The following is a 25,741-nucleotide window of genomic DNA, read 5'->3' as shown; positions in this document are numbered from 1 at the left end:
CTCTGTGCAGTCTTGCATAAAGCCCATTGCGGCTACTGTTAATGGTGGCAAAACCAAAGAGAAGGTAAGCGGAGGATGCTGAAATGGGTTTGCTGATCCTCCATACCCACACTTCAAAACTCAGGAGATTACTAAACCAGGTCAGATTCGCTCCTACAAACTACAAACAAGAATGGGATAGTTTATAAGTCAATATAGAGAGTTGAATTTTTAACTACTGTGTCAGTGTGTTCTTTGTAAACGAAAGATAGAGGATAATACTGTGTATTACAGTTTTATTCTGCAAAATAATTTCAAAGGGTGATTTAAGAGAATCCTTTTAGTCTGCTTCTCATTTACTCTGTTTTCTTTTCAGTGCTTTTTTCTAACTCTTGCCATCCTTAATTTGAGAACTTAAAAGTCCAGAAGGCTCTTATTTTCTCTTGGGCTTACAGCTATAGTGTTAACAGTACATACTATTCAGGGAAGGCATAGTTAATACCTTGTAGGATATTAGTGGCAGAATAGGATTCAGGCCATCCTATCTCTCTATGTTTTATTTTGGAAGAGGTAACAAGAAAAACATATGCAGCATTTTTGTCCATAATGTTGGGTGATAAAATCCTGTAGGATTTTAATGGTATGGCATTTCTGCACATTTTTTTCCTTATAGCACAGTTTAAAATGGGTTCCCCCGCTATAGGCTCTCAAAGGAATTTACAGTTGTCCTTTTAAGTAAGTGTTTATGCCGCTCAGCAATTTGGACTGTCCATCGTGACTCATTTTATAGCCCGCTCTGCTTGCCTATCTGTCTTGTATTTCCATGTGCAAGGATTTGAGGTTGCCAGCAAGAATATTTCTATGAGCAACAAGCAGAAATGATGCGTTGGACATGGACTTCATGGAGCTTTAAATGTTTTTAGAAGGGGAAGCGTTAACATTGAATAGATGACGTTAGCACCACCACCAAGAAAGAAAGAAAAAAAAAAAAAAAAAAGAACTCTGAAAAGCTGTATTGACTAAATCTTCTAACAATGCTTGTGATTTTCCTATATCCTGCTCTGTGTTTTTGTATGGATTTTTCATAGCACACAGACGTTACCCACACTGTGATTCAGCGTCTGTTCCTAGCCACGCTCTTGCACGATTTTAACCTGATTTCACGGGAGGAACAGGGAATGAAACACCGTAGCTCATGGTTGTCAGCAGTGAAAAATAGCCAGGAATCAGACAAACAGCTTCATTGCTGAGATTATTTCCGGGATAAAAACTCTTCCAACAGCTGTTTGCTTTGGCCACTACTCAGGTCCTTTTTTTTTTTTTTTAAATCAGAAAAAAAAAGAGGTTTGTTTTTTTTTAAGATGTGGGCTGGTTATTTATGTAGCCAGGAAGAGGTCTCTGCTTCTAGTGTTGTGGTCTCGGAGCTGTTTTGACAGTTGGATTACGGGGAGGTTTCATCTCTTCTCTCCCTCCTTTTCTCCTGTCCTTCATTCACTTAACGCGCAGACCTGGAATGCTGTAGGAAGAAGAGAAAGCGAATTTATGAGTTCTTTAATCCCAGACAGGCAGCTCTGTGGCAGTTACCTTCAAGAAAAGTTCACGCCCCAAAGGAGTGTTTAGTCTTCCTGAGCCACTGACTCACTGAGCAGCGCGTGTGAGTGGCTGCGAGGGAGAAGGGGAGAGATGAAGGAAAAGTTTTGCTTCCTTGTAAAACTCGTAATATTATTGTTTTAAGAAGTTTTTGAAAAGATGACTGCTACTTTTGTTTAAAGTATTTGTTCTGGAATTACTGAAGCTGGAGTCTACCAGACTGAGGTCAGGAGCATTTTCTTTGGCAGAAAGAAGATACTTTTATAGAAGCCATGCCTGTACTTGGGGTTGCCTCCAAGTTAAGACAGCCAGCCGTAGGGTCAAAGCCTGTTCACACTGCCCTCCCGATACCCAGCCTTGGCCCTGCCGGCTCGCAGCAGTACTCACCAAAGTCTTTGGAGCTTACTGGGGCAGAGAGCTCGATGCTTTCTTGTCAGCTTACGTTAAAGTCAACCTGTGATTTTGGAGAGAGGAGAGCGCTTCAAGGAAAAACCCAGGAGATCGAAGACAGCAAGGTTAGTTGCAAACTTTACCTGCGGATCTCAATTCTCAGAAAATGTTGATTTGCTCAGACAAAAATCTGATAGAAACCTACTGCATGCAGAACTCGGGGGTAATTGGGTAAATAGACTTGCTGTCATCAGTGAACTTGTATAGCAGCCTTGGAAATTTGTTTTGCTTGGTGTTGCTGTTTGAATAAATATTCTGTTTTTAAATGTTAGTGTTAAAGGCTTCACAGATGCATTTTGATAAGGATCAGTAGAATCACAAGTAGAGAAAAACCGTTCCAGCACCCAGTAAGCAGAGCAATGACATGACAGTACTTTAAAAAAAAAAAAAAAAAAAAAAAAACAACCAAAAAAAAACTTGGCTGCTTCATGTTATATTATGAAGTTTAAAAAGAGCTCTCACGCCCACACCTATTCCCACAGGGAGGCTCTTTTAAAATAAAAACAAGTAATTGATTTTCTTTTCACTTTTCAAATGATCTGGCTACTCTTGCTGCAGAACTGCTGAACCAGAAAAACAGCTTCTCAGTGAAAAGTACCTGTGTTTTTGTCTTCTGCAAAATTGCTTCTTCCTAGCCCCTATCTAGCTCTGATTCATTGTGATTTAAAAAAAAAGGTTTGTCTGAAGTAGGATGGATGCCATGACGTTTTTTAGACTGCTTGGGGTTTTTTGTTTTGTAAGGGGGTTCTTTTTGAGTCTTAATTAACAATTTAAAAACTTCTGCTTGATTTTTTACTGGTCTTTCTGCTGTAGTTGAAAACATTTTTCATGCTTTGAACCTGAGTATTGAGTCCCTTCTTGTCAGTAATATATATTCCTGTAGATCTTTCAGTCAGTACATTATGGCTGCATGTGTGGTTTAACAGCTTCAGCAAGCAGTGTTATGTGAGGTTACTTTCCCTTGCTTTTCTAGTACTTTTGGTTTGTGGAACTGATTACCACACTGGGATTAAACATATATTTGTAGTTGCTTCTTATTTAGTTTGAGGACACTTGAGTGTCATCAGAGTTGTTAAAAGTGGCAAGATACACATAATATATATACTTGGTTTTCCTTTGTTTTTAGTTACTGGGTTAATTTGGTATTAGTGAAGAAAGTTGGGTTTGTGGTTAAAGCATAGGGTTGGGATTCTGAACATTTGGTTTCCTTTTTAATCCCTGCCACATATTTCCCCATGAGATTTTGGTCACGTCACTTAATTTTTCCCTTGGAGTTTTTTGTATCACCTCTCCCTGCCTTCCAAAGATGATGCACTGGTGGTCTCAGACATGCTATATAGAAATATAAAGAAGGAGCAGACTGTTCACCTCTTGATTACCAGAAGTCATGAACGGCCCTTTTCAATGACATGAGTGCAACATGAAGATAATAATACAACTTTCCAACAAATGTGATTCCTGCTTCCTTGCTTATTTTTAAAAGAAAATATTCTTTGTTTCCTCTTTAATGTTGTTCTTTAATGGATACTGCATGAAAAGTAAATTAGATTTGCAAGTACTATTTTCAGAAGAAAAAGTACAGTTACGTTGCCTACTGAGAGATGTTTCTTGATTCTTTAAAAAAGTGTGGAGAAAGACATAAAGCATCTTGCCTTCAGTCTTTAAAACACTTGGGAACTATTAGTGATCAAGCATGAGACCTAATGGGAGTCATATCCTTCCAAGGCACCTGGTCCTGAACACTGCTGAAATGCTAGTGAGTAAAGCAACAGGCTAGACCCAAACTATGATCCCAATTTGCCATTTCATGTTTCATGGGTTTGACAATACTTGTAATCTTAGAGACTGTTTTTTAAAGAAAAAAACACAGAACAAACCGACCTCCAGAAAACAACCTACCAGCCATTAGATCTTTCTCTCCTTCTGTTCTTAGTGGATGCAGGTGAGCACTTTTAAAAGATGATCCTTAAAGAGTAAGGCCAGTTTTTGCATGTGATGGTCTGAAGACCTCCCCTGGCCACCTGGATTTACAGAGGTGTTGAGCATTTAAGAAGTTTCTAATTTCTGCAGCCTTTCTGTATTCCCCCCTTACAAGTCCAACAGTCCCAGTAAAGCTTAGTGATAGCCCCTTGCCCAATTTTCTTCCAGGCACATTTTTTGGAAGGATGTTCTTTTATTCGCCTTTTAAGCAAGATTCGTGAAATCTTTTTGACAAAGTAATTTGGGCTATAAGGTGGGTGGTTATGATGAAGAATTTATTTTTAGGCTTTTCTTACTAGCAAACTTCAAAGTATCAGCCTAAAAATACTGAATGCTATTTTTCTTCATCAGCAATGGAGATCCATGCCACCCTGTTTCCCAGTGCCTGGTAGCCTCAGCAGTATGTCCAGGTTATCTAAGCAGTAGTTCTAAGCACAAATTTGAGGGAGTTGTTAGAGTTAATGTCTCTTCAGGTTTGCTGACCAGATGCAAGTTCTGCATTACAGATTGTGTTGTCCCAACGCTTGACCATTTGTGAGTGCTGTCTCCAATAGACCTGTGGCTGATTTCTTTGGTTAGCAAACATATTAATCAAACACGTGATATTCCTACGTGGCTCTGTGGTATACAGTGCTGTACATTGGGAATGTTTCATTATAACAGTGATCAGATAAACGTCTTTCAATCAAAATGTAATGAATACCTAGTCTGAGTTTCCAACTGAGAGTAAAATCTGCCTATATAGCATACTGCTTGTATGCTTATGTTATATCATTGGATATAAGGCAGCACTGATTTTTGAGGGAGAAATGATGGATATCTATCTGAAAAAGACAATGGAACATGTGAATTAATCATCTGGTTAACTTTTGCCCTTGGCTGCTGGATTGCAAACTTTAGCATTGATTTCTTTGCTATTTTACATATGCTGCACTGTGGGTCACCAGATTTCTCATCCTGTCTGGAAGGCACTTAGATTGACACATGTAGTCACTGTGACATATCCTGTTGCTATCTATAAGCGCTAAGGATTCCAAGATAAATTTGGGTTATACATGTCAATAGAGTAGGTCATTGCCACCCAGCTGTTTCCTCTATGGCCTTCAGTCTCACCACACCTGATTGTTCAAGACTTTTGACACTTGTGTTGGCTTTTGCACACAACTGGCTTGCCAAGGCTGGTTAGGAATACAGCTGCAAACATCAGTTCTCTTTTCCCTAGGCGTCTCTCCCATCTCACATGATTTTCCTGCACTTGCACATGCAGTCTTGGTTGTTTTCTTTTTTGTGGACATGATGTAGTTTGAAGTTTAATAAAAGTGAAATTATTATTTTAATAAAAACTGTGGTAGGAAAAGTCTGAGCTGGTTATGTTCAACTTTTTTCTTAATTGGACAGAACATAGTTAAGCCTAGGAAAGCAAATAATAAGTTGCCAATGTTTTAAATTATTCTCTGTGTAGTTTATTCAACTGCACTTTTGTTCAAAATTTTCCTGATTTGTGCTTTGGTACCTAAGTCACATACAGGTCCATCTGCTTTCTTGCTAAACCCACTAATGTTTAAACTGACTGCATGAACACTTATGATGTGAATAGTCATGCAAAATATTTGAACGCAAGCATTCAGAGCACATTCTTTTTCCCTGAGTATCATATAGACAAAAGTTTATTCCTATATATGTACACAGGAAAGGAATCCAGCTGCTGAATTCATGAGGTGAAATGCTGGCTGTCTTTGAAGCAGATGGAGTTTTGCTGTTCAGTTGGACCACAGAGTGTTTTTATGCAAACCCACATCTGAAAACACCAGTATCTTTTGTAATATTTTTCTAACTGTGGGTACAGTGTTATTTATATTTCTGTGCCATCACTTTTATACTGCTTGCTAAACTAATGAGACCAGAATTATCAGATCATGCTAGGCTGCCTTGTGATACCATCCTAGTTGTAGAATGGGCTATTAAATGGTAACAAAATGAAAAAACATCAAGTGGTATTGTAGAAAGGTAAATGAACTAATGGCTTAAAACTAAAGGAATGAAGAAAGAGTGTCTTTGCAAAACCAACTTATTTTGGTCACTCAGTGATAACTGCACTATATTGACCTGCAGCAAAAAGCCAATGGCAATAGTATTTTACTCCAGGTCACCATGATTGATTTCAGCTGCCCTCACACCTTTGATGGTGCAGTCGCAAAGGTACTGCTTCGCATCGTTTCTGGCACAAAGCTGAGCAGCTGCTGGGAGTCAGCACCCCTGCTAGGCAGGCCGGTCTTCTGGCCTGGCTTCCTGGGGCTGCTTCTTGCAGTGCTCTGCTTTATGCACCCAAGGTTTTTCTCCCATCATCAGAGTTTCTTCTTTCAAGAGCGCTGCACCATCATTTATGCTTGCAAACTGAATTTTCTCTGAGCTGAATCTGATATATTAATTGTAGTGTTCTGGTTACATGACTTGGACGATAAGATTTTAGCCTTCCTTCCTGAGTTAATTCATTCCTTTACTGTCATATTATCTTTTTTTTTTCTTTTTTTCAGTTTCTCTTTGTCCATGCTATCTGTCTGCTGCTGTCTGCTTTATCTGCTTCTTCCTTCCTGTTGGCAGACATCTTTACAGGCTTCTGCATATGACTTGTTTTTCTCAGTATCCACTAATCAAGTCTTCCTGTCATGACTGTAACATTTTTCATATCTCTGTTCATTATTGGAAAGTGCTAGTCAGGCTCCACAACTGGTCCAACACACATACATGTAAACCTAAAACTTTTCTAGATACTTCAGTTTTGGGGGTTTATATTAGAGATTCCTGTAGTATGGAGATAGTGGTACCCAGAGGATGAATGGATGGTAATTTGTGATCTCCCTTAGAGGGGTCCAGCCCCACGAAGTTCATCATTAAACAATATGACTTTGATACAGGAAGATCTCAAGGGAACTCAGGAAATGAATCTGCTGCAAGGCCTTGTGGAAGAAATGCCAAAGAATATGGTGTGTCCACTTGAGGAAAGAGACACAACTGGCTGCTTCTGTAGAGGACAGAAATCTGAGCAGTTGGGCTGGGGAAGCCATCTGTAAATCAGCAGAACGGAGAAGAATAGATGTGCTCTACCTGGGGAGTATGGTCAACGAAGAATGGGGTCTGAAACACTCAGTTGTACCAAGCGAACACTGTTAAAGTAATCCAAAATGAATGTCAGTGTCACAAAACAAAGCTAAATACTTTGATGTGATTAGGCAAAAACACATGCTGCTGCTATTAAAGCGACTCATGAGGTTCATTTCATTTAGTATCATACTGTTGCATCTCGGTCTTGGTGTGAGGGCTTCCAGTGTCATTCAGCCAGCCCTGTTGCAGTAGGACATTGGAATGCGCAGGGAAACCTCTCATTTTTTCCTCATCAATTTTAAGCAGTTTGTTGGTGATGTGGTAACTCCTGCCCGTCACCAGACACCAAACTTGAAGGACGGCTAGGCTCTTCTATCCAGACAGATCTCAAGACAAATATTTTTGCTTTCCGTACATGGGTGGAGCTCCTGCTCAGGCCAACGGGAATACTGTGCACATTGGAAAACCAGATGTGTGCCATGAACAAGTTCCATATCTCCGTCTTTCCTCAGCTAACCCTTCCACACCATTTACTTAGGTTCTGTGTGACCCTTTCCCACCATTCCCCAAATGTCTCCCAAGCAGAGCATCTGTTGCAATCCCACATCTCCTTGACCTTTCAATTTCTTGGATACCTTTTTGTCCGGTCTCTCAGGGCCAAGCTCCACCGAGTTTCTTGACATACTGAATCTAGGGAACATAAATAAATGAGTTTATTTCCCCATTTTGTCATACCCTTCCTTTTCTCAGTGCTAGTGCATTGGAGATGTCTGCCTTGTGGGTTGGCAAGAAAGGAGGCCGCTCATTGTGCCGAGTGTTTCATTTACAGCACTACGGCCAAGGCAACAAAAAGGGCAGCAGAAGCAGCCAGAGACCGCCTATCTTCTCCCCATAGTGACTGCTAGTGATGGGAAGCCAGCATTGTTTCAAAAGCACTGAACTAGCTGCCAGAAATTTCAGTCAGCACTGCTGACACCTGGGACTATGTGTGTTTAAAATTCACACAGCCCTAGTGAAGCCAGGACAGCTGGCAGGAGTTCAGATTGTCAGCAATTTCAGCTTCTTGCCTTGTGCTCTGAATTATTTCTTTATCAAACAGATAACAGCATCTTTAATGTGCTTTATGTATCCAGCACCATCTGTCTACGCTACATTATAACTGATTTAAGAGCCTCACGCTGTATGAGCTTGGAGTCAACTTTACAGTTACATGTTTATTTTCTAATCGTCTGTACCAAGCATATTTTCCTATAGTTGAGATAAATGTACAGTAACACAACATGCAACTCTCAAAGCTTTTGTATTTGTGAGAAAATTGTATTGAGTGTAGGTTGACAGATGCTTTTTGTTTGTAATTTGTAACTGGGAGGGTATTTACCAACCTGAGCTTAAGACATCTGCCTACCTTTCCTACTGCTTTTGTTTTATTTCTTTCACAAAATAAGAACATAGAACTCAACGTATTTCATATTAATTTGTGTTTTGTGAGCTGGTTTTAGGCATCAGCAGAAAACAATTACTCTTACTCTTTTGTATTGCATTTGTGCCTAGGAGAGCCTCTTGGGGATTTCCTGACCAAACAACTTTTCATTAAAAAAATCCTTTCCTTGAAAATGGGAGTGTGTCTGAGTGTTAATGCACTGTGGATGCACCAGCAGAGCTCCAGAACCTGAAGCAACCCAGCAACATTTGCTTGGTGCAACACTCTTGCAGCCCCTTGGGGTGATCTGCTCTCCATGACCAAAAATGGAGATAAGTGGTCTCCATCTCTAGATAAAAATAATGGGCTTATATTATAACCCGGGACGTTTTAGTTAGGCTTTACTAAAATGTCCCGGCAGTAACAGTAGTTAAACAGAGGAAGGCTTTGCATGCGGAAGGTATAGTATCTGCGTCACTGGAGTATTTTAAAAAACAGAGGCGTGTACACCTGCCATTCATAGCATCACTAGCACTGGTCCTTCCTCGTGCAAAAGACTCGATGGCCATCCTGATGGTCTTCTCATTCTCTTTTCTCGTTCCTTGATTCCTCTGAGTGCAGGTCTGTGCTAATAAAACCATGCTACTCTGGGAACCTGAGCTGACAGCCCTGTGGCCCGCAGTGCCCTAGAGATGTAAGGACTCCCTCTGGAGACAGCTTTGCTACCTTAGCAAAAATTCCTTTGTACGGTATGGGTGTTTCCAGAGGCATTTCACTGAAGTATTGCAGTTCCAGTTAAGTTTCCCAAAAGCATAGGTAAGGTGTCTTTGGAGACCCGCCAGCTAGTTGCTTGCTTGGAAACACTCATTTCCCTGGCATATAGGATATCGGGATTGGAGTGCCCTCGTGACTCAAGATCCTGTGAGATCTGGCAGTGGAGTGCCTCTCAGGGACTCAGTTCTTTGCTCTATAACAAGGAACATAGAAACCCTGTGAAACCCATTCAGTTAGGGCTCAGAGATCCTTCAAAAATCCCTTCAGGAGCACTGCAGTGAATATTTCAGCTGGCTGCATTTTTTAGGGGCTGTACAAACTGCTCCCTAGAAGACAGGAGCTTCCCAGTGCACCAGCAGAGTGAGGGGTACCACTAAGATTAGGAAGTTCGATTCAGCTAAAAAACATTTCTTCCCTTAAGTAAAAACATATGAGGATGTCCCTTCTGCGGATTTTTTCTGAGTTTCAACCAGACCTTGATCCTAGAAATTTTTACTAGATTGATGCCTTATCACAACAGGTAGCGTGCACGTGCCCAGGAGAAGTTAGTCGCAGCCCTACAGAATGTATGGCTGTATTACACGGAGTCGGGGAGAAAGGGAAAAATATTACCCCGCAGTGCAGAGGAAGAGGAGAGATTAAAGGGGAAATGGATGATTTTCCCACACTCAGGCTGGGACTTTGTGGCAGGACTAGGAATTTCAAGTCATATATATCTTGAGTCCCAGTCCCCACATCATAACCACAAGCACATCCTTTGTCTTTTCTAAGGCATCAGTTAAGAATAAAACATCCAGATAATGAGTTATTTTTCCTGCTTGCTTCATAAGGACAGTTTTGGCTTTTTCTTCATTTCAATGTCAGTGGCTACCATCAATGTGGGCCCAGCTCTGACCTGGAGGTGGAATTTTACTCCAGGAGCCACATTCTTTGATTTTAATGTATCCGATCAACACAGACTCTGACGCAATTTATTAGAGATGCAGAATATGTTGCTCACTTTGTGGAGCAGTGTAACACTCATCAAAAGTCCTGTGTACAGTGCTGTTGATAGGCTTTTCACTTACTAAATATGATGTGGAAAGTATAAATAGTTATGGAATAAAAGCAGGTCTTTTTTAAGGAGAGACGACTTTTTTTGGTCCTAATTTCTGCCTCTGAATTAAATCTCTAGCTTATTGGTAGCAGAAACCCTTGTATTTAGTAAACAACAAGGCCATCAGTTACAACTGAGAACTGCTAATATTTTTAACAATGTGTTCATTCTGGTCTAGGTCCACTGTCTTTTTTTTCTCTAGTACGCTAATTTTTTGAGTTGCATAGTTTTTCCTGCACTTGTATACAGGGCACGCAAAGAGCAGTTCATTTAAAGCAGCTCTGTGTTTCACTTTGACCTGATTCACAGGATGTGGTCTTGGAGGAAGCCCATGCCTTAACAATAGCCTTTTGACAGCGAGGGTGTTTGGGGATTAAGCTGGAAGAGGAGGAAGCATCTATCTATTCTCAAACCTACTAGTGGAATAATTTCTGCGAATCTTCACTTGCCCATGATGTTTTTAAGGTCACAAAACTTTCTTTTTTGTTTTTACTGGCAAGAGGACGTTGGCTGGAAGATAGCATAACTTATTTAAAATTCAGAAAAGGAATGTAGAGTGTTTTGTCTGGTAAATGCAAGGGGATAATTCCCCCGTGTAAGATGTGCAGGTTTCTGATGGCTCTTGTGTATGTTCTGTGTAAAGCAAGTTGAGAGAGCTTGGAAAACAAGCAAATCAAAGGGAAGCATAATTTTAAAGTGGTTAGGGCTGGACCGTAGTATTTCTGGATATATAAACTGAGAAGGTGCCAGCCACTAAACGTCTGTACTAACTCTGCATAAAACATGAGAGAAGTTAACCAAGTATAATATTAGTATTGTCCTAACCTACTTTCAGCACGACATTTGGTCTGACTTATCTTTTTAGTTATGTTTATTTTCCTGTAAACCCTCCTTTACTGCTCTGCCCCTCTGATCTTAATACAGCGGAAAGCATTTCATCCTTCTATATATCTCTCAACAGTAGTTCAAAATATTTTATTCAGGTGAAACTCTCCAATTAGTGAATTGCTGCAAATTTGAAAAGCTAGAACAAAAATAGACGTTGAGCTCTCTCTTGTGCTTTCCATTTCAAAATATCTCCCTTTGACGATCTTAACACCTGGCTTTATATCACGTTGATGCTGTGTTAAACTCCAAAAGACTTGGCAATGAAAACTTCCTGTTGTGCATCAGGATTTGATTTACAGGGCATGTGTAAAACCATCACAGCTTAGTAATCAGAGTGGTCATGCACAGAAGGATGACTTCCTAGCAAGTGTTGTAAAACATTTGACCACTTTCATTAATCAGGAAAGGCTGCATGGCTCATACATGATTTAGGGTGAGTAAGACATAAGTCAGGGTGCAGGACTTTTACTCACCACTACAACAATGGGATTTCCTGGCAACACATCTATGCAGTAAACAAGCTGTTTTCTTTCTTTTGGGGGTATTTTTTTTGTTTTGGTTTTGTTTTTGGTCTCGGGGTTGGTTTTTTTTAAGCTGTCTCTGTAGTGGAAATAAATAGGCATTAAATAAGAATGTGAAATAACAAATAAAAGTTCAAAAGGAGTTTAGAAATTTCCTCAGCTGATCAGTCTGCCTGCTTTAGTCATTGCTGGCCAGCTCACCGGCCAGAGACGGAGTGCTGGAAGGAAGAGCTGAAGGAATCTGTTTCTCATGAAGGAGCAGCACAAATCTGAAAGCTTGAGAGCTGCAGGTTCAGATTTGCTTTTGAAATGTTTCTGAGAGGGAGTAAGGCCTAGCGACTTGCATGGGAAGCCACAGTCTAGTTTCACTTCTGGTTTCTATCAAGTACCTCCTTGAACTCAGCTCATATGTGAAATGGTAATAATGCCATTATTATTAAAGTTGTTTGGTGGCTAAGTACTGTTTCTTTTTTTTTTTTTTAATACTGAAGAAATAATCTAATTAGCTACTTTTAAACATGCTACTGAAATTGCTTTGAATGACCTTAGAAAAATTGATTTTTTTTAACCTAATCAGTTAGTGATGTTAACAACTTCCTGTCAATTTAATGCATCCATTCTTCGCTCTTGCTTGTAACAAGAAGACACAAGTAGAAGGCATTTTATATACAACATACATTTTTTCCTGTGTATATTCGTGATCCTGACAAAGGTAAGGAGAGAACAACAGCATCTTTGCTGTTTTCTTTACCTTACTGCAGTATCACGCTGACGACTGGTACACTTCTGTATTATTAGCTGAAACCTGGAAGTAGGTTGCTCCACAGAGAAAGTCTCTGTAGTGATTGACAGTCACATGCTCTGTTGATAGGTGATGCCATCTCCAGATGTGGTTTTTTGAAACAGTCTAATTTGCAAAAGTTTCAGGTACGGGCTGCTTTTAAGCAAGAACAAAGTTTCTTCAGCTGGGTGTCTGGAATGGGTTGGTGGTTGTGTCACCAATGAATGAGGGCAAAGAAACCCTCCCAGTCTAGGACAGCTGTGTCAGTCATAGCCTTAAAGAGTTTGGGTTTATAAGGTAAGTTGTTAGCACAAGGGAATGGGGAATAAAAGAAAAATATGTGGAAATGAAAACAAAGCTTTCTTCCCAGGGCTCCGCCATGTCAGTGCAGGATTTTTCTGGCTTATTCTGCCTCATTTGTGGACATGATGCAGAGAAGATGTAGAGTCATGAGGGAAGCTGAAAAAGCAAATCAAATTAAGTTTCAGAGAAGGGAGCACACAGAACTGAGCATATTGGGAACCGGTGTGTCAGACTAAAGACTGTCATTCAAAATATTACTTAAAGGGGACTTGGCAACAGAAAAAGAATATAATACAGGAGACTGAGATCAGCAAAAGAGATACTGGAGAACTCAGACTCCCTGAAAGCAAGGGGATTAGGGATGTATTTGCATCTATGGAAAATTCGATCCCTTTTCTCCTGAACATTGGAGGTGATCTCATTTAATTTGAGAGAATTTGTGAGATCTCATTGTGAAATACTGATATAAATGCCAACAAAGGCAGAGTGATACTGGTCACATTTCAGTCTAAAGGGACAAAAGTTTCCTTCACTTCCCATTAAAAAATTCAGCTCGGGTGATAGTAAAGTCAGTATTTTCAACAGAAATTTTCACTCAGATGTATACATGTCTTTAAGGATCTCAGCGGCCTTTGCAGAGAGTAACCCCAGATTCACCACACAGTTCCAACATAAACAAGTTATTTTGTCCTAATTGATTAGATAGAAATATTATGTATCTTGATCAAGCCATAAATCAGTGGCATATCCAAGAACTGGACTTTTGGAAGGTGAATATTGGTTTCTACTGTATTAGCAAACCTGTATTTGTAATTCAGTCCATTCCCTGCAAAATTCTGCGTGGATGCAATAGTTAACCTGAACTGAAGGCTGGGTGGAGGCTTTTTACAGTGTATGCATATTGCCACAACTTCAGAGCAACAAAAGATTTTGGATCTTTTGGAAAAGTTTGGGGTATTACTTCATGTAGTTCCACTATGAGGCAAAGTATAAGAAATTGTTAATTCCTGAGATGAAGTTCTTGTCTTGGTATGACTTGTGTGGTTCTCTCACTGGAGGTGTGATTATACAACAATTTTTTTAGTGTTGAAACATTTTAACTGAAATATACAAATAGACACTTTGTTACAAAATAAGAAACTCTAAGTGCAACAGCTCTCTTCTACAACTACCTTTGTTTATCTTAATTAACCTTAGGAATGATACTTCAACTAATACTTGATACAATTCCGAGTGGAAGTTTAAGGACTGCCTAAGGCAACATTACTTCACAGTGCTTTTTCATTTGTCAGATCAACCCGATGTCTTCACTTGAGTGCAGTTTGGGGTCTGTCTCCTTAACAATTAGTTGAACTCTTCAGAAGAGCTATTCAACTAATAATTTTTGTGCTTATCTAGTTAACTTCATTCTACAGTTGTTTTTAGGATACTTTCAGACGTGTTAACAGTGTGACAAACATCCGTGTGCCCTAACATTTTCGGAGCAGCTGGACGCAGATCGGAGCAGAGATGACTGAAAATCTTAAGACAGCAAATCATTGCCTGAATAGATTGCTACAGCTCCTCTAAAGCCACTGTGAGATTTCATTTTTATAGCACAGAGACAATAAATGTAGGTTTAGCATTTTGGCACCAGTAGTGCATCCTACGTAGACTGTAACCACTATACATACTTAGTTTATGGTGCATATTAAAGGTAGTGAAGGATATGTATGCTCATATGCAGGTACCTGCTGGCATTTATCTATGTATTTACAAAAATTTAAAGTATACGCAATAAAATATTTTTAAGTATTGTGGAAGGTCATTTAGAGACATATTTAAATGAGCTACACACTTGAAAATTTTTTATTGATACACATGTGCCATATGTCACGTACATTACATACCTGTATTAATGCATATTACTCATGTGTACATATATATACATGTACATATGTCATATATGCTATCTTTTTGGTGAAGACTTAGAAAGGATAGAAGTACTGCTCATAGTAATAAAAGTGAGATGTACAACACATCTTTTTGCTTTTTGTTACTCGTAGAATTAATTTACATGTTCAACACCAAACCAGGCAAAACCAGCAGAAGCACTGATCCCTGTGCCGTTTAGACCATGCGTAGCATCCACAGCACTCTTAGCAGCAGCTCAGCAGCCCAAATTCCCAGGGACTGGCAGGCAGCTCTGCAGTCTTGTCCCTCCACCGTCCTTCTCCCGGGCTGCATTGCCTCCTCCAGTTCCTCTGGGGTGTGAAGCTGCCTCAGCAACGCCAAGGAGACCAATGCAGAGACGGTAAATAAAATGTTCAAGTTATTGACGATTCAGTTTCCAAACAGACTAGAATTTGCTACCCTATATTTGGATGCTTCTGCAGCTTTCTGCTTTTATCATCTCGCTGTTGTCCGTTAGGGAGATGCCTGTTGTTCGCTCCATCACTCTAAGTACTTCGCTTTAGAAACATGGCAAAATCAGCCTTCTGAAATCAGAACTCACTGTGTTCTTGCTGAAATCAGTGGGAGTTTCTCCATTTACTCACTGGAGTATGAATATCATCCCATTTCATTGTGGTTAGACAATTTGCAACCTCTTACATTATCACAAGATAGATTTTCAAGCTATACAGGCCATTACTTCTTCCACAAACTGGCACGGTGTGTTTTAAAAAAACGAACTGTATCCTGTCGTGGAGGGTATTATGTCTGTAACATGTTCTCATTACTCTGCTGTATCAAAGTGTATCTAACACCACGATTAGGTAAGCAAGTAAAATAAAATAGCAAATAAACATAATCTGTTATCATGAAAAATATGAAATATTTTGGTTTAAATTTTTACATTTGTTCATTTTTAAATGCTTCATAGACACATATTTGTTCTTGGAGTATTCCAGCCTCAACCAAAACCTAAACTCCAATAAGATATATATGCTTAAAAACTCTATACTCAGGTTTCTTCATAACTCAAGAAATCCATCCAGTAGTTGGTTAGTAACCATCAGGCGTTGCCACAGAGTGAAGTTGTTTTTTGAGAAATTTGGCTAACATCTCTGCCAGACTTTCTATAACAAGGTTTTACAAGTAAACTTGGACAGAAACTGCCACTGCTAGTGCTGCTACTTGGGGAAATCAGTTTGTCTGTCTCAGGATGTATTGATGTACTGTCCCCTATTTGCTTGGGTCGCACAGATTGTATATCTATTATTCTGTGGGTGCCTTGCTGACCATGTGCAGAGCTTCAGTCTGTGTCAGGGTCCCTAGCACTGTATGGGGAAAGAGATTCTTGAAATAAAAGGCAGTGCATTGTAGGTCCAGGACAAAGGCCTCATTCTGGGGAATGTTAGGCTATATTGGTATCCTGAGCTGTTTTGTGCCTGATGACTAATATTTTCTGATAACCAGGTAATCTGAGACTTTTATTCATGGAAATTATGGATTTAAAGGGGGGGGGGGGGGGGTTGGAAAAACCCCAAACCAACAACTTTGTGCAATGAAAACATTCAGGATTAATTGTTTCATGAAAGCTGAGCTTGTTACAGAAAAAATAAAACTCTTCCCTGTTTTTTCTTGTGTTCTGTCCATTTAGTTGACCTATGGAATTTGGCTAATTAAAAAATCCCAAATATTTAGGTTATGCTTGTTGCTGAAGTATTTGGAAATATAGATTTTTTTATTATGAGTGATATCATGTTGTGCTTTTGAACAAAAATTTAATAACCATGATTGGCATGTCACTGCCTTTAATTTCCTTGTATGGTACAATATGCAGTTCATGTCCACTTTATGCACTGTATAGCCAAACTTGAGTATGCACAAACAGTATGAGGAAAGGGTAATCAATCTGACTGCGTGAAAACTCTGAGGAAACACTGATAAGTAAAACAGCTCATAAATTCTGCATAGAGAATTGTTCACATTCAAGGCTCCAAAGATTAAATTTGAGGCTCCTTCTGTCCCACCCGTAAATGACTTTTGGCAGTAGAAATGTGCTCAGTAAAAAATCTGCTCACAATCCTTATTGCCAATCTGTATCTACCTTCTCTGTCTTATTCTACATACCAAAAGAGTCGAGTCTGTATAGAACATTGTTCTGAAATGTTGTATTTCTTTAATGAAATCTTTCTTTTTTAGTTTAGTAATATTAAGTCCTGATAGCTGAATGCTATTGTTAAGCTAGGATTAAGTGCATGTGATAAATAGTCAGCATGAATAGAAGATGTGGAGCACAGGGGACGGGCTGTTTGAGACTGATTTTTCCTGTCTGCAAATAGCTTGGGACCAATGGAAAATACCAGGAAAGTTCAAGAGACTCCTAGCTCTTTTTCCTGCGTCATAGATCAGTGAAGTCCAGCATCAGTGTAGAGTGGGGAGCACAGAACAAAAATGGAGGAAAAGTTATTAATTCTCTCTTGTAATTTTTGCATATATTGAAAACTGAAGCAATATTAGTTATATGTGTCAGACTAGGAAAGGGTGGAGGACTCTGCTGAAGGTTGAGAACAGACAACACACAAGCGAGAAGTTAGTGTATCCAGATATTTTCAGAGACTGTGTGGAGGCTCTGATCATGGTGGAATTCCTCTTGCCTCATTATAGCCAGTTAAAAGGTTGGTGTCTAGTCTGAGCTAGTTGCTTGGGCTTCTACAGCCAGATGGTAGACATAAATACTTACTGAGGGCAATTCCTTTCCCTTTCCTGAGATGATTATGTAAAGGTAGAATGACTCACTGTCTGGAGCTATGTGCATCTATTGCTTAATTAAGGGGAGATGAACCATCTAGTTTCAGTTAAACGCCTAATTTTCAGTGTCTAAAATTAGTTGAGATGAATCTTACCTGTAGTACAGAACTTCTGTTTGAGAAGATATTCTCTTTTCATGTACTTATTACTAACGTTATCATTATTATTACAGATTGTACATCTGTGTTCCAAAGTACGTTATTTAAATCTTTTGAGGCTACTTTGAAAGCTAGCACAGACATATAGCCCTGATAAGTGTGATGGATCTGGGCATGCTTTTATCAGAGGGGCATCCTTTTTTTTTGATTCTTAAAATAGATCGGTGATATAAAGTTATGGAAAGTCCCCGAGAAGTGGTGAGGAGGAGTGATGGGCAAGCAAAGATAATAGTAAAATGAGCCAGTTGCATAGGAAATGGAGATATCTCTGTGGTGGAGACATGTTTCACTTTGATACATTCCAACAGCTTTCTGCTTAGTGCTACAGAGATAGTAGAGATAGTAAAATGGATCATTAAGCAGAACTACTGTAATGAATTAGTTTGCTGAATATATGGCAATGCGACTGTATATATACACATGTAGGCCTTATATGTTCACACGAGGAGAAATATTTAACGAGTTGATGGGCAATCGGTGTACTTGCACGTATACCGGAAGTTCTCTACTACCTCAGCAGTATCTCACTACAGATTTACACAGCACTTGCATTTAGCTGCCAGCATTAGACCTCCTTCCTTCTCCACTTGCTGTCACAGCATTTCTGAAGAGAAGGGTGACATTAATCTAGAAGCTACTTATATACTTAAAGAAACAAGATCTGAAAACAAGTAATTCAGCCGGTATAAAAATGGAATGTTCATTAAAGTGTTCTCATACTTTTGCGGAGTATTGCATACATCGTTTTAGGAAAGTTTCTCTTGAGGATTACCACCTCCCTCACGTGAGTTATTTTTCTTATTGTTAGGATCTGAACGGCATTGCTGTAGCAGCTACAGCCATTGCTTATGGGGAAGGATAGCATTAAGGAATTGCGGTTGTTGCTTAACAGCTTGAAATAAGTAGGAAGGCTTAGAGCAAGTGACAGGGCTATATGCAGCCTTAATCAAGTTGGATGTGTACTCTGCAAAGGGTGCTGCTCATTGACCGTAGTCACTGTAATCTCTCCGGTAAATCCCCTCTTGAACTGTAAGCTGTAAGCTACTTTGCTTGGCAAACTATCTTAAGTAGAAATGTTTGGAAAGCACTGGAGAACTGTCACCTGTCTAACCAGTCTGCTTATTTTCCCTTTGGATGTTGTGCTTGCTGTCTTAGCTGGTGGAGATCTGCAGATTGTTCTGAGGATGCCCCAAAGACGTGTGTTGGTGTGGACAATTTGGTTGCCGCCATTCGTATTTCAAACCAGCCAGCCCCAAGAACACAGATGTGGAGCCTTATCCCAGAGTAAGAAAGAGAAGGCTTCAGGCAAATTAGAACAATATCCTGCAAAACAGAGGGCAAAAGGTAGCTAAATGTCTGCCACCCAAAAATATAAACACTTTGATGTATCAATCTTACAGGCGTATGGGAAATAAGCCTTTAAAGGGGTGACCGATTTGTGCATCTGAGTGTTTAAGGTCTTTACAAAGTACCACCTTTTTCACAGAAACTAATTGCCTTTCAAAACTTTCAAGTTGGACAACCTAAAATTTGGGGCTGTCAAGTTCACTAGATACATTTAAAAATCTAAATCCCAACCTCTTTGTATTTGTGCTAGTTTCTTTTAGAGGCTCTGTGTTGTTTTATTCATTCCATCCTCATAGCTTATTTATTTTCTCTGAAACAGCCACTTTCTAGGTCTGAACATAATGTAATAACCTGGTTTATCCCACCAAGGGGATGGACAAGATTTTTTCTGATGAATTTCATACAATATCTGTCACTTCAAGCTCTTTCACAGGCAGCAGAGAGAGAGACACCTACAAAGATGCCCCTAAACTTGCATCACCCTCAAGAGGTGCTTTTCTCTCAGTTGCGTATTGAGAGAACCTGTGGTAATTTAGTTTCCGAGCTGGCACCTACAGTTAGGCCCAATGAATATGGGGCTTTGTTCTTAGACATGGGATTTGCTTCTAGCAGCTCGCTCAGCTCGCCTTATTCATCTCTTTTTTTTTAGGGATTATTCACACTTCCATTCAGAGCAATCAAACTATTGCTGAAGTGTCCAATCTGAAATATTTTACAAAAATCTGTTAATTTAGGAGTAGTTTGTATGCCCAAAGAATTTGTGATAGTTCCAAGAGAATCTTCTATAAGGCTTTTTAATACCAATTGTTTTAATAACTTACCCAGCCTGTAGGTCAGTGGAGGTTAGTCACCATTCGTGCCTGACATGTTGTTCCTGTCATAGCTTCTTAATCACACAAACCAGTATTGATCATCCTAAAGAAAGTGCATAATACTATGTGAATTTTTTCTTGTCTCTCCCATTACATTAGAAGTGAGACTAAAACAGTTTAACTCAGAGAAAAGCAAATCACCAAGTTGTTAATATTTTTCATGTTCTTTGGAATCGGTTTTAAACCACAAACTTAATTTAAATTGTAACAGGCTGAACTCAGTCCTTTTTACAATTCCTCTGAAATTTGTTGGTTGCTCACGTGAAACCAGTGATGTTTTTCGCTTCCTGCCCACTGTGGCAGCTGTGGTACAGCTATTGTACAGCACGGCTTATTCTTAAAGGGCTCCACTTCTTGCATTAAGTGTTCTTGTATTGTACCTATTTTCAGGGTTTTTCTTAACAGTTCTTCCAAACTAATTTTTTAAGGGTAAAGAACCTACATTTTTTAGCTTCATGGTAATAAATTTGTCACTGTCTCAGATAAAAATGTAGCATACTGTAGACAACAGTTTCATTGAAAATAAGCTTATATGTTCTACCACCTTATGCACTTACCAACTATTAAATCCAAGTACTCAAATGAGGATCAGTGATGCTAGATGCTGTACAAGTGGGATAGTGATCTAGATTCCATTCTAAAACACTTGTGATGTAAAACCAGCCTCAAATAAGTGAGGAGAGAGGGAAGCAGCTCACAGATAAATAGAATTTTTTATCTCTGTTTATGTTAGAACATAAATGTTTAAATGTTGAACTTCTCTTGGCCTTGCTGTAGTATGCTAACGTATTTCTTGTCAGATACCGCCGCAGAAACCGCTCTTCAGAAGGGGCAATGAAAGCCTTATAGACTTTCAGTGCCCTAAGGATGGGGTGAAGAAAGCGTGTATGTTTGGGAAAGAGGTGGATGAGTGAGGAGCGAGGCCCTGCTATTGCTCCGCGGACAGTGGAGCAGTGTTAGCAGTTGATAGATATGTAAGGGCTGTGTCTGTTTGAAAGAGCTGGAAGTTAAAGGCTAGAAATTTGAACTCAACTCCAGTGAATCAAAGGAAGGATGTTCAGAGAAATGGACAAAAAATTCTTCACAGCTGTCTCTTCTACTTGGCATGCCCTAATTGCTACGATTGTTTTTTATGCAGTGCTTTGATGATTAGGGGAATCTTTTCCAAACAAAGTACACATTGAGGCTGATACCGCAAAGTTATCTGGAACTGTTTGTATGAAAATGGCTGCAACACAAATGCCACAGTCACTGCATTCACTTGCTTGGCCAGGCAGCCAGCAATTTTACTTTCTCATTGAAAGAGAGCTTTTCTTCCTAACTCCACAGGAGGGAAGAAGCAGAGAAAACAGAAAATTAGTACAAATTCTCTTATCTTCTTCTGTGCTGTGTCTGAGAGTCACTGTGCTTACAACTAGCGTGTCCCTCCCAAAGATTTTACCGACAACTCGTAAGGCTCAAACTAGTAAAAGGGATGCCGAGGAGGGGTGTGCGGGGAGGGAGGATGGGGACCCTGAGGAGATGGCAGGGGATCACAGCTACAGAGGATAGGGCTGTGCATCCCAGCGCTCAACAGAAAAGGTTCATTCACACAGTCTGTGCCGGGACAGTGTTCATAGACACAGTCCAGCAATTTTTCTAGTGACTCCATGTGCACATAAGATCCCACATTTTCTATATTGCTACTTACAGACCTTATGAAGTTAATCCTGAAAAATGCAGTGTAGACATTTGAAAAGGAAATTAGAGCTTGACTCTTATCTGATTGTGTACCAGAGTAATTCCACTCATTTACTGGAGTGTTTTACACCTGTATAACTGACCTAATTAGAAGCAGGATTTAGCTAACCAATGAGGCAAATGTAATTTTGCTGATTCTGCTCCTCCTCTTATTTCTTAAAAAACTCTTATCAAAGGCTGTGTCAGAAAGGTACTATGAACCATCTGTCAAAATTTACCCTCAAAAGAAAGAAAAAAGAACTTTTTTCTTTTACTTTTCTATTGGCTGGTGTTTATATGAAATGGTGAAAACTTGGTAAATTCTTGACAAGTTAAGGAAAGTGGCTACAACATGCAGAGTAACGAAAACTTAGCTCACGGTCTACATAACAGCAGTGGAACCAGCCACTCCATTCTTTGTAGGAGGATGTCCTTTCTGACCCCTCATTCATCCTTGCACAAAAGCCCCAGATTGTGGTCCCATCCCTACCGCTCTGGAAAAACCAGATGGGGCAGTTTTTGAAGCACATCAGCGAGCTGTTGGTTTGGTTGGCGAGGATGACTTGGGAACAGCACCAGATGAGTCATCCTTCCTCCATGCCTTCAGGGACTGAACGTTGTCCTTACCCTGCACTTCCAGCCCTCGTTAGGCTGCTCCTGACGAGTAGGGCTGTGGTAAGCATTGCTGGCATGGGCTTCTCCATGGGAAGCTCTGGCTCTGGACTTTCTGGAGGACTAGGGCTGTTGTCAGAGCAGATTTCTTTTCCTGAGGCTAGTGTAAATTTCTCCAGCAGAATAGGCTGGATCTGTGGGGTCCTTAAGATATGGAAAGGTGACCAACTCCAATCTTTGCAGTTTGTGTCATACCTGACTAGTACGTAAGCACTCATTGATGCTCTGCTAGATACTGCAATAGCAGCATCAGTGGTATGCTGTTTTCAGAACACTAATAAGAGAATATGGTTTCCGTGTATGTTTTTAAAATACAGTTTTCAGCTAGGGACTTATCTGAGGATAGTTAAACCAGTAGGAGTTTGAGGTTGTATGAAGCTCATGAAGTATGTATGATGCTTGTAAAGCTAGATAGCACCTTTTCCCCATTACTCATTCTTATTATTTCAAATTGTCATAGTCCCTCTAATAGTGATACATTTTTATATAGCATGTTGCCCATGAAAAGAGTGGGGGAGTCTGGTTTCTTAGTATTTTGTGCCTTTTGGAGATCACTTGCTCACATCTAAAGTCTAACCAGGGGAGAGCTCACACTGCAGTCTTCATGGAGAGCCTTTTTTGGCTGGCTGCCTATTTCCATTTGTAAGGGCGGGGGGGTAAGGTAAGAATGTAAAATCTTTGAGAACCCTCACTTTCCTTCAGATTTCATTCAAATTAGCCAGCGTGTTCAAAAGCTGTTGGGTATGTACATGAATGGAATACAATAATATAAGCCTATTTGCATTAGGAAATAAATTTAAAATCTAGTGTCAGAGTAGTATATGTGTAAGGAGAAAAAAACTCCTCTATTTTCCCTCTCCCTCATCGTAGGCTGTCTTGTCTGTATACAGTACTCACACTATATATGGAGATGTATATGCATCTGTATAACCATATGTATATATATAATACACATATATATAGTCTCTACAGCTTTTACAGTTCAGATTTTTCTTATCTTCCTCTCAGTTGCTTTGCTATTTATCATATTTCCAGAAAATGTCTTTCGAAGTCTTTGTGCATTTTCTTATTTATATGCTTGTCATAGAGTGATTTTCATTTTTGGTGTGAATCTTGAAGATCTTAGGCTTTGTTCAGGGAAAACTCACACTCTAAATTTAGCTAGACTTCATTAAAGTTAAGAAAGTGTCTGCCTTGTGGAAAGTCACATACTTTCCAGAGCAGGAACAAGAGAAAACTCTTATCTGCAAAGTTCATATCGTTAACCTACAAGCCTCATTCTTTCTGTTATATTTATCCAAATCCATAGAAATTCCTTAAGCAGTCTGAAACTCAGACAGTACAAGTGAGACAAAAAAAAAGGCTGGGCAAAACTGTTTAATTTCTCTTTCCTGTTACCAGGATGAACCTTAAATACCAAATAGGCATTTTATTTTGGGTTTTTCAAACACAGATATAAATTTTTTGAGTATTCATTATTTTGCCTATACATGGTAAAAGCTGTACATAATGCCAACAGGAACAATGCCTAGCTAAATAGGCAAAGAACAGCTTTTAGGGACAGCTATTCAATTTTGAATCTAGAAATACAAGTTTTAGTTGTTCAGTCGCACAGTTCCTGTGTTTGAATACGGCGGCATTATGCAAGAAGCCAAAAAAACAAAACAACATTAACCGTTTGGCATACTTCATAGCAATTCAGTTGGAGAGGAAGAAGAGAATTTAACGGTCAAAATATTAGAAGCAGCTGTGGATACCTCAAGCAGGTTTAAAACTTTAAGAGAAGTGCATATGGCTTTAAAAGTGAACAGGGAGGAGTGCTGGCATTGGCTCATACAATTTTTGAATGGCAAGGAACATAATATTTCAGTAAGTCTTAGTCAAGCTGTTTTAATTAGCCTACAAAAGAAAAAAGATCTTATGAACTGAAAACATCTTGCACTGAGTGGGTAAACTTGATCAGTTTAGTCTGAATTATTTGGCTTCGGTCTACATGTCTCATTTGATGTTTGTTGGCCTTTGTACAACTGCAGAAGAGTCATGTAGGAGAGAGGGGTTGGAAGTGCTGTAGACTGTTCTTTTCAGAGACATTTGTCCCTCAAATTTGTGTGCTTGAGCCAGAGAGTTCAGGGTAATGCTTTGAAAAATAGTGCTTCTTGAAGCATAGCCATATTTATCTGGCATGGATTCATATACAGTGGATACAACACTGGCACAATTACAAAAAAGGAACTGATTACAAAAGTGTATGGAGTGGTGGTTTTAATGGGGTCACAGTTTATTAAAATCATAGCAAGCAGAAAAGGAAAACTCTTTAGAAAACTTTATCTTATTTCTCCTCCCTTCAACCTTTCTCCTATCTATCTGTCAACCTATCGTTATCTATTTTTTTATTTTAAATCCGAAGAGGAAAAAAGATAGGAGATCTTTAAATGTTTCACCTTTATCAGGCTCTTCAGCCATGAAAAAAACGAAAATTCATTTGGGCAAACAACTGTTCTTATTAGGGCCATAGTGGTGAAGGCAAGTTCTGGAAGTTTAAAATTCATTGTCTGTGAAATGCTATCAGTCGTCCTTCCTCAGAATAGTGTACATCAGACAGCATTCACTGCATACGTAAAATCTGGGGATACTCTGAAGGTTACCTAGTAGATCCAGCTTTTCTAGCTTTTTAGGGCCTAATTTAAATTATTGGTGAACTGAGGCCAGAAGTCCAACATATATACACATACATATATGTATCTCTGAGTTAGAAAAGACTTTGGATGTCTGCAAGTGCACAGAGACTGTCTGACTTGAACTCTTCTGACATTAGCCACCTGCTGCATAAGCTATAGGACTAGTAAAATACAGTTGCAGAAGCATCCTGTTATTTTTACTTTCCAGACAGAAAAGCATTGCAGCCAATTTTTGAAAACTGAGCGGGAAAGAGAAAGGAGGCAATAAGAAAAACCCTCGAGAGATTTGAAGTGTTTTTCCTCATGGTTGTTTACGGTACTGTCAGAAGTTATAACTGTGCTCTTACAGACGAGAAAAGAACTACGTTCCTCCAAGCAATTAGAAAAATTGTTACTTGGACACAGTCCAAAAATCTATTGCAAATTACGGGTGGACCAGTTTTAGCAGCTGATCAAAGGAGCAACTGGGTCTGAAATTATTTTAAAGGCAATCTCTTATACTCCAAATCATAAAGTAATTCACTCTTAATTCCCAAATATATTTATAAGAATTGAAGATTTCTTTTTTTTTTTCTTTTTCTTTTTTTTTTTCTTTTCCTTTTTTTTCCCTTCTTTCTGGTCTTTTCTCAGTAGAGATTTGGTATTCTTGCAGGTTTTTTTTAAACTTGGCTTTC

General features: G+C 39.3%; 1 protein-coding gene across 6 annotated transcripts in view; it reads left to right on the top strand.

Annotated features, from left to right (window-relative positions):
* Window positions 1-804: 804 nt before the first annotated feature.
* NAV3 (neuron navigator 3) overlaps window positions 805-25,741 on the top strand; it is a 275,913-nt gene continuing 250,976 nt past the window's right edge. For 3 of the 6 annotated variants that reach the window (XM_030002936.2, XM_030002937.2, XM_030002935.2), the window contains exon 1: window positions 805-2,084. In XM_030002936.2, coding sequence (XP_029858796.1) covers window positions 1,842-2,084 — 243 coding nt within the window. In that variant the 5' untranslated portion in view covers window positions 805-1,841. The remainder of the gene's footprint in view (window positions 2,085-25,741) is intronic. The other 3 variants (XM_030002939.2, XM_030002938.2, XM_030002940.2) reach the window with 2 other exon arrangements.

Source organism: Aquila chrysaetos, chromosome 26 (assembly GCF_900496995.4).
Source record: "Aquila chrysaetos chrysaetos chromosome 26, bAquChr1.4, whole genome shotgun sequence".
NCBI lineage: Eukaryota > Metazoa > Chordata > Aves > Accipitriformes > Accipitridae > Aquila > Aquila chrysaetos.
The sequence above is the reverse complement of the archived record's forward strand: the minus strand, read 5'-3'. Positions and strand labels throughout refer to the sequence as shown.